The sequence below is a fragment of the Paralichthys olivaceus genome, chromosome 2, assembly GCF_024713975.1.
Source record: "Paralichthys olivaceus isolate ysfri-2021 chromosome 2, ASM2471397v2, whole genome shotgun sequence".
In the NCBI taxonomy this organism is placed as follows: Eukaryota; Metazoa; Chordata; class Actinopteri; order Pleuronectiformes; family Paralichthyidae; genus Paralichthys; species Paralichthys olivaceus.
In genome coordinates, this window is record NC_091094.1 from 19,346,529 (window position 1) to 19,363,250 (window position 16,722).

Here is a 16,722-nt window from a genome sequence, read left to right on the forward strand (position 1 = left end):
AGTGGTTAAATATCTTTTGAAGATGCATCAAAATTTTACATTGACACTTGCAGTTAAAGGGGGACAGATTACAGCATTACATTGCAAAATACTATTTCAATTTGAAAGGCCAACTTTAACAAAGTTGGAGGTCTCAATTTAGGAGAAATTGAGCAGTGTCCACAATAAATACACTGGACACTGAGAACAGGTACCATTAAATCCACTATTCTCCCATCAATCAGACAATTCCAGTTACTTAAGTCTTGCACAATTGAAACAAATTTATATTTCACCCAATAAGCACAACAGTTAAACAGCTTTATGACAATGTCACCAGTTTAGAGCAAAGAAATACAAGTCACCAGAAGTTGAGATTTATTTTTTTTATTGAATCATGGTGTTTCTTGACTCAAATATAATTCTGTTCGCTGTATTGTTTAGTCGAACAGACCGAAGCCCATGTCATCGTCGGACTCCTCAGACTCTTCTTTAACTTCCTCCTTTGCAGCTGGAGCTGCCTCAGCAGTCTCAGCAACTGCTGCAGGTGCAGCAACGGCTGCAAAAGCAGATGGGTCAGCAAGGAAGGCCTTGACCTGTGAGGATAGAAGACATTAGTTTCAGATATACAAAGAGTTAAAGGCCCATTAAAAGTCTTCAAAGACAACACAATCATTTAAGTCTAAAAACTGAAACATTCTTTACACTAAATGCAAAACCACAGGTTACTTCTAAACCCTTCCTGCAGACAAACCAATGCCCAAGTTTTTGTTTAAAAGTGAACTCTGTTATACCTTGTCTGCCAGGGGGAAGGAGTAGTCCGTCTCCACAGCAATAGCCAGAACTCTCTTGTAGCCATTGATGACGGAGTGGGGGATGGAGGCCATGGTGGGGTATCCAATCTCCAGACACACACTAGCGATGTTCCTCACACCCTAAGAAAACAAAGAAATTACAGCTATGTATTAAGTCCCAGACAAACAGTCAGACTTCAAAAACTGATTTCTTAAAATGACTGCTGCAGCTCACCTCCAGGAATTTGGCGTGCAGGGATTCCTCTGTGATGTCGAGCACCTCAGGGCTGTAAACACTGCCATTGTCATACACCTGCTGGATGATGAGTCCGAAGGAGAAGGGCGAGATGTTCAGCATGTTGAGGAGCGTGGCCTCACTGGCACCAACCTTGTCACCAGTCTTGATCAGGTTGACGTCACTCTGGGAGAAAGAAAGAGGCATGTTTGGATTAGCATCCACACATTTCATTCAATTAAGTCTGGGGAACTCACTTTTACACAGAACCAAGCCAACAATATGTTTTCAAACTTACCAAGATTTCAATGGTTCCCCTTGAGATCTTGGTGGTGATACCCAGAGCCTGGAAGAAAGAGGTCTTCTCAGGACCCAGGCCGGTGTTCTGGGCAGGCACTGTCACACCACAGGGGGCGATGGCTCCAGCACGGGCAGCTGCAGGCACCTACAATATTGACAGAAATAATTTAGAACCATACTTTGCAAATGCAGATTTGACCATAACTGCGTGAGTCTTAATGCCCAGTTTGTGATTAAATGTCTGAAACCATACGTCCCTGGCAGTCAAAGGGAGCTGACAGACAGGGATAGCGAGGAAACAGATTTATGTTTGCAGGGGGAACGACAATACAGTACTGCACTGGCTGCATTGTAACTTATCCTGCACATGGACAATGGCTCAGTATTATATCAACTATGTTTCTCACATATTGTCCCTGTAATGTCACATTTTCCACCTTTCAGCCATTCTATTTAAGTCAATTACTTTTTACTCTTGTTTATTGTATTTTGGGATACAGAGGTTTCAAGTTCCCACTTTATTTTAGTAATGCAAGTTTTAATGCTTGAATGTCCAACAGCATGGTAGTTAAGACAGTTTTGCTTAAAACAATGCACTTAAGTGCATCAATTGCTGTTTGAGATAAGCATTAATATCGGATCAATTTAGAGACTACAACTTATTATAGTGTTAGTTATATGAGTGCATGAACACTGTCTACTCAAAAAAAGGAACACAAAGTTCAACTTCATTAAATTTGACAGTTAAACCAGGACTAACCTTGTTGACCAGCAGCAGGTCCCGGACCTCAGCCAAATCCTCCTTGGTGAAGACGAAGCCCACATTTCCTTTAATGTGGGGGACGAGCCTATTAAAATAATGGTATCAACTGTTAACCACACAGGCAGAGCATCATTTATATTAAGAGGAAAATTGAGTAAGTGTCTGAAACCATGCGTCCCTGGTTGCCGGAGTTGATTTAGACAGACAGGGATAGCTGGAAACAGGTTATTGTGTGCAGGGGGAACGACAACACAGCACCAAGCAAGCTGCACTGTAACTTATCCTGCAATATAAATTCTGAAGGCTCAAGGTAAAAAAAAAAAAAAGACTCACTTCTCCAGGGCTGGATTGTTTTCCAGGTGTCCACGGATGGCTTTACGCATCATGGTGTTTTTACCCATCAGCACCACGGCCTTGCCGCGCAGGGACATGCGGATGGTCTGCATCTGCTTGGAGCCCACATTGTCTGCCCCCACGATGAAGCATCTTGGATAGTCATCCAGAAGTTGCTACAAATCGAGGGCACAGCACATCAGCAGTGAAATCTAAACAAGAAATTTACATAAAGAGTATGAAAATAGAGACAAAACCAATTGAATATGCGTTAATTTGAAGGAATATGTGGGCTTGTATGCGCCAGATCATACTTACGATGATTTTAAGAAAGTAGTTGGACTTCCACGTGGCCCTGTCTTCCCTGGGCATCTTTGCAGTGCTTCCAAGGATCGCTAACAGCTGGTTTAAAGACAAGGTAGTATCTGTGGAGAGAGAAACTATTAGTAATCACAACCTAAAACCGATAACAATCGTGTACTAAGGATCCAGTCACGTGGTCGGCCATTCACGTTAGCAGGCTATTAGCTTGCTAGCGGAACTAAAACAGGCCGCACGCGGTTAAGACGCACATCCGCATTTACTTAGACACAAAACACACGTCAATATAAGTCTTAAACGTTAGTGTAATGAATCCATTGATCGAGTATAATGTAATGACACAGGACATTAATATTTTTCCACTAACTCAGACAAGGAAAGCTGGGCCTTACCGAGCACGAGGGTCGCGTGGAAGAAAGAGAAAGATGATGGACGCCGGACTAATATATATACTCTGTGACTGACCAATCACAGTGGAGCTGTGGGCGGTAGCATCACAACTATTGGATGGTTTCAGTGTCAATCAAAAGCAAGGCAGGCGGCACCGGATGTGCTACAGAGAGGAAATGGGAGGACAGTCAAGATAATGAGCAAATGAGAGGTCAGGGTGATAGCTTGGACTATAAACTGGATAGGTTTGGACTGAAGCCATAGAGCAGTGGCACACTACGTAGGGGGGATGTTTATGTACTACTTATAACAATGATAACAAGTAATTAGTAACAGAACAAGGTGGTGGTTTATTTTCTTATATTTGTGCTTTAATGCTGTGTGATGGTCAAATTTCTGTTAATTGGGTCATATTGTCCGCTTCTTTCATTTTTTCCTATTTTTTGCCTTCGATTCTTATTTTTTAACTTGTAAGGCACCTTGCAACTGTACATTGAAAGGTGCCATCCATGTAAATGAAGATAACTATAATAATAATAATAATAATAGCTTAAATTTATATAGCACCTTTGAAGAGACCCAGGGACACTTTAAATATGTCCATGGGGACATAAGAGAAAAGAAAAGAAAAAAGTAATAAGCACAAATAGAAATAGAAATAAACAGCACCAATGGCAGGGTGGAGCATTAACTGAGGCCAAGACAACAAAATTATCATTACTAGTAGTAGAATTATCCATCCATCATCTATGCTCCTTTTTCATTGAGTCAGGAGAGGGGAGGTGAAACATATTTTTATAATTATTATTGTATCACTCAGATTGAACTGACTGATATGATCATGAGGAACAACATATAAAAGACTACAGAGGAAAATGAGGAAAATGATGGCAAACCAGAACTGTGATCACTTCTGATTGGATACATTGCAGACTGTGTTTTGTCTTCTTTTACTCGTGTGATGTTTATATTTGTTTCTGCTTGTGGTTGCTCGTGACGTGTCTATAAGATGTAAATTAGAATTCTTGCTGGAATCTGATGTGTTCAAATGTAGTTTTTTAAATACTGATGTTCATTAACACGCTCTGTCCCTATGACATATATACATCTAATTAGGTAAGGAAAGACGCTCAGCTTTTAATCTGTAATGAATCTACTAAATGGGTTGAATAGAGAGATATTTATATATGTAGAGATATTATACGATACAGACTGGAATCAGTTAATCAGTGATTCACCATCCAAACCTGAAGGTGGTGGTAATGCAGCTGCTACATTAGTTACCATGTGCCGTCAAAAAAAGACGAAGAAGACAGTGAACGGATGAGTTGAATGTGTTTGTAAAAACTCTATTTCTTTCAAACAGAAACGACAACATGTTGAATGGATGAGAGGAAGACATTTAACTAAAGCCCACTGAACAAAACCATGGCTCAGCCTCCTCCTCCTCGGCTTCCGTCAGAGATGTGGAACCGCGTTTTCAGTTGCCTGTCGGCGGCAGACAAGTTGAACGTGCGGGCTTCCTGTAAGTACTTCAAGAAACTCGTGGACCACGGCTCCCTGTGGAGGGACTGGGCCGTGGTGCTGAGGTTTCCCAGCGGCTCCTACAACCCACAGTTCTGGGCCAGTCTGCGGCGCAGGAGGGTGAACAGCGCGGTGGTGAGGAGCTCCAGGGCGAAGGACTGGAAGCAGCTCGCCCGCTTCCTCCCATCGCTCACCACGGTAGTGATGGACCCGAGCTCCCAGCAGAGCCTCCACTGTCTGCGGGACTTCAGACATCTGAGGCGTCTGGCTGTGAGGAACAGTTCCACCTCCCTGGTGTTTGACTCCTCCACAGTTTGTGAACCAGAGCAGCTCACACACCTGAGCATGTGTGATGTCACTTTACCCACAGCAGCCATGGAGAGCGTCATCTCTGCTGTCTCCCACTTCAGCAACCTCACCTCCCTGGTCTGTCATCACCTGGGAGTCTTCGAGGAGACTATTTTACTGGTGCACTCCCTCCTCAGCTGCCTGCCCAAGTTGAAGCACCTGTCTTTGTCTGCCGTGCACAATCTCTTAACCTTTAACACTATTCCCAACCTAGATCTCTCAGGAGGAGGCCCTGCCTCCGCTTTGTCCAGTCTGGAACTCATCGACTGCATGGATCATTCCTTTCCAGAAGATGCAATGAAGCTGATGCCCGGCCTGAAGAGTCTCACTGTCTCCTTCAGGCACCAGGAGCTGCCTGACAGGCGGCCATCACCTGTGTGTCACCTGAAAACATGGCTGAGTGACCTCCCTCAGCTGTCCACCCTGGTCATCGTCAAGGGCCCAGCTGCTAAGAACTTTGTCACCTTCATTCCACCCACAGTGACCAGTCTCACACTCTGTGCCGCAGAGTTATCCTCAAATGACATGGCAGCCACAGCAGCGCAGGTACCAGATCTCCTCCACCTTCACTTAGACCCCTGGCCCTCACATTTGAGAGCTCACACAGCTCAGATACCGCTACTTTTCCCAAAGCTCAGACGTCTCAAACTTCGCCTCGAACACGTACCAGAGGACAAATTATTAGCCCTTCACAAACTGCAGGATCTGGAGTACTTAGAGGTTCTGGATAGTCTGCCACATTTCTCTGAGCTCACTGGTAAACTCCGAGCCCTCACCAACTACAGGCTGGAGGTGAAAACTGCTCCTCCACAGAGGGATGTGATGTCTTGTTCCTGTGTTTGTTACTGAATAATTACTGATTGTCTGGAGTCTTGACTTTGAGAAAATAACATGAATATGCAACATTAACTTCAAAGTGCTGATTTCAGAATCACAATGAGCTTTAGTTTTTTATTCCTTTTTTTATCAGAGTAGTGACTGAAATCAGCTAACTTTTATTTTAGCATACATCCCACTGTGGTATCTGTTCAGTTTGAATGACCTGAACTGAATTTAAGAAATAAATCTGATTACTTTCATTCTGTATTTTACATTCTGTGAAAACCTTGAGTGTCAAACATCTGATATAATGTAACACTGAAATAGTAACTGTTTATGCGCAAAGCAAAATTCACACTTTTCTTGGACAGAACAATGGCAGAAATAAAGTATTTTATTTGCAACAGTTACATCAATTGGTCAGTAACCATGACCCACCCACACGAAGAGCCTAAGCAGTTTGTGGCTCATGAGAAAATTAAAATGGTAAAAGATCACATGAATGTCTCCATTTACAAAGAAAAGTTCACTTAATCTCATTGACAGTAAAATGCTTATTTGAATTTTTTTTTATTCTTTGACATAAGCAAAAACTATAAGGCAATATACTGTAAGAAGATAAATATACATGTGGCGATTCCTGTTTCATTTTCTTAGGCATACACAGTTTTTAAATGAAGGTGCAAACGTCTTTCCAACAGCCCCTGCTACATGTGAATCTCAGTCTGCTACATGTGGACACCACAGAGGATCTTCTCTCTGGTTTGTCTATTACAGTGTAAAGTTTGAGAGTTAAGATGCACCACAGCAGGCGAAGCCTCTCCCAGAGTTCAGCCCCAGAAAAGAGTCCGATCACAGGAGAGAGAACTCCAGTGTGTAAGACCTTATTGCATCGACACATTTGGCACAAGAACATAAACACAAATCTTCTCAACAATCTGAATGTAGATAATGTGTATAAATTCCTTACACATCTAGTGATCAAAAAACACAAGCAATATTCTAAAAAAAGAAAAAAACAACCCACATCTCATATATGGCAAAAAAGAGCTGCAAGTAAAATAAAGATGAAGTTAGTCATTACATGAATTTTGCTGAAGGCTCGGCCCGGGCTTGGTTTGTATTCTGATTCCTGACCAGCTAACACACAAAATCCAGATTCCATCAGTGAGCGGAGCACTGAGATCAGCTCAGCAGGATCATAGCTCATCACTCAAAATAAAAACATTGAAGGCTGCGTTTCCTTGGAAGTGGGAAGTACCGGAATCCAAGCTGGTGTGTGTATCTATGTGTGAGGAGGGTAAACGTATTGTTACCTTCTAGAGCCAGCTCTTTGCATATCAGCGTGAACCTGACCAGCTCTAAAATACATATATTTTCTAATAATCAAAAATTGAGACAAAACACAGTTCTGTCACGTCTAACACACTATATATAAATTTCAATTCTGATTGTAACAGCAACTGGCAGCTAGTGCTGATTAAATTCCACAAAATATAAAGTGGCATGCTTGTAATCCAAATGCACAATCAAATTTTAAATCATCAAACATTAATATTAAGAGTAGCATAAGGAAAATATGAGGGGAAAAAAAGTTGAACTGAAAAGGTTTTCTGAGAAGAGCTAATTTTCACTTTCAATAACGTTTTAGCTTTTTTAATCAAAAAAACATAATTCTTATGGACCTGCTTTTTGTTATTACGAGCTGTAATGGTTTAATTTCACTTCACAATATTAATGTAAATGACGACACTCTTTGCTGTAGTAAATGACTGATTTTGAAGTTACACAAGCACAGGTGTGTATGTACTGAAACTGAAAACACATCTCGGTTTTTTTCATAGTAAAACAGTAGAAAAATAAGATATAACATCCTGATGAGACCAATTTGTAAAAATGCACCTTTAGGATAGTTTCATCAGAAGATCTGTGGTTGGAGTGTGCAAAGAGTTTGAACTGGTATTTGAAAGAAGTGAGGACTGAGTTGTCTGTGTGCATGTTCTGTACATATGGAGAGTTTACATGGTTATTTCAAAATGGCACATCAACAGTTTCCAAAGGTAGAAAAATACATCTTTCTCATAGATTATTAACACTCATTGGCCAAGCACTGGATATTCAACACTCAACATACGTTATATCTGATGAAATCAGCTCTCTGTGGTCCATGCAGTTAAGCAGCCGTCTCATATCTGCATATTGTAAAACCACCATATTGTGCAAGGTCTTGCCCTGCGGGAATAAAATCATTTCCAAATCACAGCTCTGAGGAAGTCTCACGGCTTCTCTCGTATGTTTATATATGTACCCACACACACACAGGGAACTTAGCATCTTTTCATTGCTGCACACAGGAATAAACCTCTAAATAAAAATCTCTTTGGGCTCTCTTAAAAATGTTTTAGCAAAAGTGTGAAATGCCAAACCTGAGAGGTTGGACAGTCAGGAAACTCCCCTCAGTGTTGAGTTGATGTTACCCACCCTCTGTCTTAAAAACCACGTCACTGACACGAGGGCAAACAAATCCACATGTGCATTCAAACACAGACCCACAGTCTAACTGAAGAGTTTAATAAAGCAGCCGTGGCAGTAGGGCTTGTCGTTCTGCTCCTTGAAGGTGCCTTTGTTGAGCTGCTTGAGGCAGAAAGCGCACACAAAGTGCTCAGGGTGGAACTTCTTGCCCATGGCGGTGATGCAGCGGCCGGTAATGGGCTTCTGGCAGCCAGAGCACAGCGAGCCGCGGCGCTCGTGGTAGTGCGCCTCGCAGTACGGCTGGCCGTCGTGGTCGAAGAAGCTGCCGTTTATGAATGGAGTGAAGCACTCCTGCAGGTTAAGAAGAGGTAGAGTTTATGATGATGGGTTGGCACAATGGTTAAATTCATCACAGAATGGATTAATTGATTTTTATTTGTCACTTGCACAACATAAAACATGCAGTGAAATTTGTGATGGGGGGCTATTAGGTTTCTGTGTAGATGTACCAAAGGGATAAAAAAAATGTTAATACGTAAATAAGATTTAAAAAGAAATTATGGATCACTAAAGCAAGGAAATTGAAATATATACAAAAGAAAGTTACTCCCAAAAATAGAATATATACACTTAGGATTCCAGGATAATATTTACAGTTTAAAGATACCTGGTGTGACTGTAAAAGTCAAGTGACTCACCCTGCAAACGAAGCATTCAGGGTGCCAGAGAGAGTTGAGTGCTGAGATGTAGTTCTCCAGGATGGCACGGGCACAGCCGCCACATTTAGGGGCAAACATGTCAAAGTAGTCCTTTCTGCAGAAGGCCTTTCCATCCTTCTCATGGAAACCTGGGGAGCAGCAAACAAACACTGTCAGCAACTTAAAAATGAAAATTCAATTAGGCCACAAACAGACAGGTATTGTGTCATTAACTGATGAGCGGCTGATACCTTCTGGTCCAAAAAAGGCTCCACACTGGGCACAGAAAAAGTGCTCTGGATGCCAGGTCTTGTCCAATGCAGTCACAACTTTCTGTGAAGCAAAGGAAAAGCAAACGGTCACTCTTGCCTGAAGGTGTCATCTATAAATATAACTTCTGATGCTACTCCAATGTTAAGAAAGGTTAACATATAAATATGTAGGTCTCTTATTATGGGAGAAACTAATGCATCAGTGGCTGGGAGGCCAGGAGAGGGCAAACAGAGCCCACAAAGGCAGCATGGTGAGAGGTGCTGGGATGATATGACCGGTAGCTCATGTTTGGCCTGATAGTATCTCTCAGCAGCTTCAGCTGGAAACACACTCACACTGTCCATGTGACACAAGATTTTAAAATACCCACAACAAGCAAGTCTCTGCTGCAGGGTCAACATTGCTCAATGTAAAGCCCAAACATTTGTTTTACAGTGATTCTTGACTTTGCCACCAGGGGGTGCAATGTTCAAACAAAGGGTGATATATTGAGGGAGGACAACTGTTATAATACAATTCATTATCTGTATAGATAATATAAGAAGTTGGAGATTTAGAGGAACTACATAAAAACGCTAGAGGCACATCTAGGCATCACAAATTCTATCCAGAACAATGACACAACTGAGAAATCCTTTGTCAAAGATGTGGTTAATTTATGAACATAGCTTAGCTATAAATATGTAATTTGAGTGGTTCCCTTAGACCATTAGAACATGACTCCATTTTTCCAGCACCTGTATTAAAAGCACATAAACCAAAGTATGAAAGCTCAAAAAAAGAAAAAGTGAGAGCTGCTAATGAGAGAGAGAGAGAGAGAGAGAGAGAGAGAGAGAGAGAGAGAGAGAGAGAGAGAGCACATGTTGGCTTTTTCCCAGGCTTAAGTCCACTGTCCACTATCTAATATCTCCTTCTCTTTCCAGCATCTCTATTACTGTGTGTGTTCGTTCATGTGTTCGTGTGTGTGAATGTGTTTGAATGTGTATATAGGTGCAATGGCTGTAAACGCCCTGGTGGGAGTGTGTCACTACAAAGATATGACTGATCACTGACAATTGAGAGAAGTAAGCAGTGACATGGACATATGTGTTAGTTTGACTGGAGGCGTACTGCAACTACAAGTCACTTCCCTTTTACTGCCACCACTGTGTGTGTGTGTGTGTGTGTGTGTGTGTTTATGCATGTGTGTGTGTTTATGCATGTGTGTATCTGTGTCACAGCTTGTGTCGATGATAAAGAGCAGCAATTTCTCACCTGTAGTAGTTGTTGCACTTAGGTCTTAATCCATTAGGTTATGAATAAATAAATATTATTATCCACCCACATGCACAGTATATATATATATATGTGAGTGTGTGTATTTGTATGCATGCGTTACTAACATCCAGTATGGGTCTGTTACAGTAGTGGCATCTCGGTGAGAACAGGTTGTGGTAGTCGGTCTCACAGTATGGCTGCCCATCTCGCTCAAAGAAGTTTCTGGAGCCGATCTCGTCCTGGCAGTGCGTGCACACAAAGTGCTCAGGGTGCCATGTTCTGCCCATGGCCGTCACCACCTGGTATGGGGAGACAGAGCATTAAAATTAAATGAGCTGTTGGGGGCAAGGCCTTGATGAACAAAGAAAAATCACTGCAGCCTTGCATGCAAGAAGCAAAGGACATACACCAGCACAGCGGCAAATGTTAATCTCATAATTTAGTGTTTCATATCCATTTATTGATCCATATTCATTTGAGTCCATATTCATTTTAATCCCATTCATTTTAGTGGAATTCTATTCATTATGTTTCTTATGAACAAAAATCCTTTAATTTAGTCCATCTTAATTGTTTTCAAATTGAAAGCATTGTAGCAGATCATCATAGCTGATAAACCGCTGACAAAATCTCTTGATAGAACGACAATTGTTATGAAAATACAAGTGCGGAGAAAACCTCCCTTTGGTTATTGTTGATTTGTGCTACACAAATGCTGTAATTTCCTATATTTCTGCTATACTACTGCTTCTGAGTTAGTAAGTATAGTAAGTATAAGTAAGTCAGTACAATTATTGATTAATTGGGTGGCTTTGACATCAAACGATCTGCAAAGCCCAAGATATGCAGAACATGAGCCAACACTGGAACAACCCATCCAACTTGGACGAATTCATTTGCCAGTGTGCAATCTTCCTTTCACCATAATATCAACAAAAAACAGCTATGATGTTTTACAAGTCCATTTGGTACTTGCATCATGTGTCACTCGTGCTCCAATGCCCTGAGATAATATATTAGCATAATCCACCAAAATCATGTCTTAACGTATCAGAATCAGAAGTACTTTATATGCAGGTTCTCATTCAGTACGTATACTAACTGTGGTCTCATTTGAACCTAGACTGACTTGTTTGATTCAGTATTATCATCACCTGTCCAACAATGGGTTTCTTGCAGGCTCCACAGACGCCCTTAGCCACGGTCTGGACTCCGAGTCTATTGAGGTCTGACTGCAGGCTTCCCAGCATGTTGTCCAGCTTGTTGGCTGGTTTGGGGGGTGCAGTGGGAGACGTCTTTCCCTGGGACTGGATCTGACAACAGAAATGACTCATTATTAATGGCACTGCACTCAGTAATCCTAAATTGACTCTTCTGATATTCAGTCTATGAACTCTATGAGGCAACAGAAACAAAGAAAACATGCTTACACTTCTAAGGAATAGAAATATTTAGAATACATATAGAAAATGTTGTACAAATGAATATTTAACAGTATGACACCAAAGCTAACTACAACTAAATTAAAGAGAATACCAAGGCTAATGGATAAGTATAATTTGATATAACATAGTCCATGTTTCCAGTGTTTGATGTTGTATGTGAATGTGCATTTGGCTTCTGTAATGAAAGCAAACAGACCTTCTCAGATGGTGTGGTCATTGGAGCTTCATGACTCCTACATTCCACTGAGAGAAAATAGCATCTCTGCTTATAAATTCTCTCTCACTCACACACAGACACGCATGCACACGCACCTTACCCTTGACCAAATACATATGCACTTATATAATGCGGCTCATGTCAATCCACCTCTCCACAAGTGTAAAGCTACTTCTAAAAGACTTGAGGTTACACGGTATTCAACAAGGACACACTGGTGTCTAACCTAGTGGGACCTGTTGACGGAAGTCCAGTGGGAGATGCTATAATTGTGGTGGTAACTGTGCTGTCATGTGGCAGATTAGGTTTCAGTTGCACCGCGAGTTTACCATTCCTGCTCATGACAGGACAGTAAGTGTAACGGGAACATGGGCAGGTTACACTCTGCTTGACTCTAAGCTCTTAAACTCGCCACTCCACTCTGAACACACAGCTCCTGGCGCCATCAGATGTTAGAATTAGAAAAGGGAGCTCAGTCTCAATGGCCTGAATGTCAGCACCCCTCATAACGTGGACTGACTGGATTTCAGACAAAGCTTTAAAGAGGGTATCTACTGCAATGTGGCAGGAACAGACACCAGGTGACAAATTCGATGACCAGACAATGTTTGTAGTTCACACTTATACTGAGGTTATACAACTACTTGGATTTCAACTGAATGAATAAACAATCTGTAAACAGAGAGTCAAACAGTTCAAGAGTGAGAGAAAGTGGAAAGAGAGTAATAGGTCAGAGAAGAGGACAGGGACAGATGAAGACATGATCCATGCCTGCATTGGTGGGAAGATTGGGTCGTAGTCGGTTTGACACCCCACTGATACAAAGACCTTGGGAGGCGGAGGTGGCGTGACAGGCTTGGGAGGGGGGCTAGGCGAGGGAGGGGGCTGGAAAGGGGGAGGCGTGGGCTCCCTAGGGGGAGGCGTGGGCTCCCTGGGGGGAGGAGTTGGCTCTTTGGGGGATGGAGGGGTGGGTTCTCGAGGAGGAGGAGGGGTTGGGGGGGGAGGAGGTAGTGGTGGAGGAGTCTGCTTGACAGGGGGTGGCTTTTTGGGTGCTGGGGGTGATTGCGGAGGGGGCAGGACTTTTCTCTGTGGGGAAGATGGCTCAGGAGGGATGAGGATCTGGGGAAAAGAAGGGGAAAAAAACAGCAAAGAGAGGAAAGCAAACAGATAAGAGACAGGGTCAGGATGAAGAAAAGAAATGGAGATCTAAGAAATATTGGCACAATGAACTCTGCCAATAAATAAATACAATTTTGGTGAGGAAACCAAATAACTTTAATATTTGCTAGTTAATTCATTAATTACAGGCCAAAAACGTGAACAAACTAAGGGACATCATTACCTAACTCTAGGTTAACATTATCCATGAAAGCACCGACTATTTCTGCTGTGCACCTCATGTCTACCTTATTCACAGCTGGCCGGGCCGCTTCTTCACGTGTTCGCTGTGGGTTAGACATTACAATGACTCCCTCCGCCAGCCAGTCATCTGGCTGTTGTTTGCGCCGGCGCTCCATTCGCCCTATCCCCAGTTTCCCCTGCAGCTCCTCAATGAGTCGATCTTGCGAGTTGCTTTTGTTCACAATGATTGGTCCCATTTTACGCCGCAACAGCCCCTCCCTGAACATCGGATGCACATTGGTAGTCTCTTTGGTACGGCGGATAACTGACTTGAGCTGGAGAGTAGATAATAGGGAGGTGTGGGAAGCTCGGGTTGTGCCATTCACAAGAAAATCCATTATGGATTGCAATCATAGAAAAGGACAGGCCCAGCACAGGATTCAAACACTCAAGTGGCAAAAATGTTCAAGCTTTGACAAAATGCTCTGCAAGTTTTATCAGGTTTATTCCATTTTCCTTATGGTAGCACAGCCTTCCATTTAAATCCATTCTCCACTATCAAGTCTATTACTAATGAAGAATCGGCAGCGTGGCATGCTGGATAGTTGATGTGGGGCCAACACAAGTCAATCACAAAATGCTTTCACAAAAGATCAGCACATGCCAAAGCAAGGCCAAAGGTCAAAGAAGCACAGATGGATGTTCATAAAGCATATATGCATTAGCAAAAATTTAAAATATCCACTTTACTGCGTAGCCTTTATCATTTTGCTGTATTGACATAGTCAATGGTTGCGTCATTCCTTGGTTGTGTAAACATGATTGGTCAGGCCCAGTGACTAACAGTGCAATGTCTACTGAAGCAAGTAGGGGCGTGTGAACACATCCTTTCAGTAAAGCTGTCAGCATCAGCCACAGAGACTTCTCCTTCAAGCCATTTCGTAATTGCTATGCAATGACACCCCATGCATCACACCAGAGATAGATGAATTTCTCTCATCAAGACGTTTTGTACTATTGCACAGCTCCTGGGGTATTTGTTCAAGCTGCTCTCCCAAAATAAGCTTGTTTCAGCAACTAGAGGTGCCCTCTGCTAGAACAGCCTTCTGACAGCCATCCTGCCATTATTGTCAGAGACAATTAATATCTTGCGTCACATGGCCAAATAAAGACAACATGGGGTCCTAAAGCCTCTCTAGCTTTATGCAAGCAGCTTATTTTGGAAGAGTAGGGTCGAGCCAAGCCTCCTACTTGGCCAGAGGCAGATAGACGCTCCACAGCAGAGGGCTGCTGTGAGGGCAGGTCCAACGTTGCATCTGGCGTCCCAGGGCAGGTGGAGGGGGTGAAACACTCGTCCATCCAGCTGGACTCAGTCATGGGTGTAAGGGTTCCCTCTCGGCTCAGATCGGGGTAAGTCCCATCTTCCTCCTCCCATGATCTGTCTTCATCTCCAGGCATAAAGGGAGCAGGTGGCTGGTGCTCACCCAATTGGGGGGAGTCATATGTTAACAGTCTGTCTAAAGCATCATCCAAAAAAGGCTCACGGCATGGCCATGTTAAATACAGACCATCACCTGCGTGGTTTGCTGTGGTTGGGGGAGACAGACTATTTGATGGTACTGCAGCAAGTGAAATAGGTGAAGCTCTGGGACTACTGGTGCCTGACACTGTGATTGTTTTTCTAATGTTCAACACAGGACTCGTAGGAACTGCAGATTCATTCTTTGGAACTGTTACTGGACTTGAAAGTCTTGGCGATATTGTTGGAGAAGGATTATTTTGAATTGTTTCAGGACTAGAACTCTTAGGTACAGATGGTGAGCTGGCGATATGAGGGATTGTCACAGGACTTGAAACTCTTTGTAGTGACACTGAACTTGCACTCTTAGGAGCCATTTCAGGACTAGCACTCTTTGGGACAGTTATTGAACTAGAGAGATTTCGGACTGTCACTGGACTTGCACATTTTGGTACTGGACTTGAAAGCCTTGGGACTGTCACTGGACTCACAGTCATAGGCACTACTTCTGGACTTGTTCGGATTGTCACTGGACTTTGATTCTTTGCAGCTGCTTCTGAACTTTGACTTATGGAAACTTGAGTTGGATTCTCTGAAGACTGACTTAGATTGGAGCATTTAAGATCAGGTGGACTGGGACTCTTGGCTCTTAGAATGGGACTAGATTTAGACACAGTAACAGGACTAGGGCTTTTGGAAACTACCACTGGACTGGAGCTCTGGGCAGCAGGACCTGGACTAGAACTTCCACCAACAGTAACTGGAGTATTTCCAGCTGGACATGAGACTTTACTAGCAATGATCCTAGAGGTTGACATCTGCATTGAGCTGTCTACTTTACTACTGGAGACGCTGAGGCTCTCCACATGAGAGCTATCAGAGGGGACACTGACACCATCACCTTTCTGTTGGATCTGGGAGTACTTGGATGATGCAGTTACTACTGTGGAACCCGCTGAAGTGGTATGGGCCGAACTACCATCTTCATCTATATGGAGTTCAAGTGGAAGAGGTGTACAGGAGGGAGTAGTGTAACTAGAAAGTATAAGAGTATCCAGTGAGCAAGCATTAGGATTTATAGATGGTGTGGTTTCTGATTGAAGTGAGGGGTCTAGTGCCTCCTGATTTACAGACAACTGAGAGCCAGACTGAATGCAATGATGTAATGATTACAATGTACATACAGGGACAAGACATACACATGGATGGAGAAAAGAGAAAGACACCAGGAAAAATAGATTGAGAATGAAGGGAATGAACAATAAAGGGAAGAGATAAAGAGGTTTCTCATTTGTCGTTCTAAAATAAAAACAAAATTAAATTGCAACCACTTTTTTGGGGGATTGTTGAATCAACACAATATTAAAAAAAATTATATTATATATATATATATTTCCTGCAATTTGTTGATTAGGTATTTACCTTCATTATTGCAAACTTGAAACAAATCTAGCAGTCAATCAATGGAGAATGACAAAACTTAAATAACATCTGGTGCTGATTTTAGCAGAAGTGTGACAACAATTTAAAATATTCAATCAAATCTGGTTGAGATAAACACCGACTTTAGTTATGCCACCGCAACATTGCAAAACTTTATATTCTTAAGTGAAATCTGTGTAAACTGCTGATGAAGGTACAGCGGATGTGAAACAGTAAAAAAGCAAGGAATCTCTTCTCGGACAACATGCATT

At 42.5% G+C, this 16,722-nt stretch overlaps 2 protein-coding genes and 1 non-coding gene across 9 annotated transcripts in view; all 3 read right to left on the reverse strand.

Annotated features, from left to right (window-relative positions):
- Positions 1 to 350: 350 nt before the first annotated feature.
- rplp0 (ribosomal protein, large, P0) lies at positions 351 to 3,254 on the reverse strand. Of its 2 annotated transcripts, none has more exons than XM_020087084.2 (8): positions 3,118 to 3,254; positions 2,723 to 2,829; positions 2,405 to 2,580; positions 2,069 to 2,156; positions 1,307 to 1,453; positions 1,009 to 1,194; positions 774 to 914; positions 351 to 575 (listed from the first exon to the last, which is right to left on the reverse strand). In XM_020087084.2, exons 2-8 carry the CDS (start codon positions 2,774 to 2,776, stop codon positions 420 to 422), a joined length of 948 nt encoding a protein of 315 aa, XP_019942643.1. In that variant the 5' UTR covers positions 2,777 to 2,829; positions 3,118 to 3,254; the 3' UTR covers positions 351 to 419. The 2 variants fall into 2 exon arrangements, with proteins under 2 accessions (XP_019942643.1, XP_019942644.1); XM_020087085.2 differs by having other exon boundaries at positions 2,405 to 2,616; positions 3,118 to 3,167.
- Positions 1,546 to 1,675, reverse strand: LOC138406063 (small nucleolar RNA SNORA63). The gene has a single exon (XR_011239726.1). It is a non-coding gene; the product is annotated as a small nucleolar RNA SNORA63 (small nucleolar RNA).
- Positions 3,255 to 6,182: 2,928 nt separating the features above from the next.
- The window catches only part of LOC109629186 (paxillin), a 29,925-nt gene continuing 19,385 nt past the window's right edge, over positions 6,183 to 16,722 (reverse strand). For 3 of the 6 annotated variants that reach the window (XM_069517129.1, XM_069517138.1, XM_069517134.1), the window contains exons 7-14: positions 14,761 to 16,176; positions 13,575 to 13,844; positions 12,940 to 13,287; positions 11,661 to 11,819; positions 10,632 to 10,805; positions 9,228 to 9,309; positions 8,977 to 9,125; positions 6,183 to 8,629 (exon numbers count right to left, since the gene is read on the reverse strand). In XM_069517129.1, the coding sequence (XP_069373230.1) occupies positions 8,363 to 8,629; positions 8,977 to 9,125; positions 9,228 to 9,309; positions 10,632 to 10,805; positions 11,661 to 11,819; positions 12,940 to 13,287; positions 13,575 to 13,844; positions 14,761 to 16,176 (2,865 nt within the window). In that variant the 3' untranslated portion in view covers positions 6,183 to 8,362. The remainder of the gene's footprint in view (positions 8,630 to 8,976; positions 9,126 to 9,227; positions 9,310 to 10,631; positions 10,806 to 11,660; positions 11,820 to 12,939; positions 13,288 to 13,574; positions 13,845 to 14,760; positions 16,177 to 16,722) is intronic. The other 3 variants (XM_020086730.2, XM_069517153.1, XM_069517149.1) reach the window with 1 other exon arrangement.

Coding starts and splice junctions, on each gene's coding strand:
- rplp0 (XM_020087084.2), bottom strand. CDS start 2,776: ATGCCCAGGGAAGACAGGGCCACGTGGAAGTCCAACTACTTTCTTAAA. Junction 1,454..2,068: donor ACCTGCTGCTGGTCAACAAG/GTTAGTCCTGGT, acceptor TCAATATTGTAG/GTGCCTGCAGCTGCCCGTGC. Junction 915..1,008: donor TGCACGCCAAATTCCTGGAG/GTGAGCTGCAGC, acceptor TTGTTTTCTTAG/GGTGTGAGGAACATCGCTAG.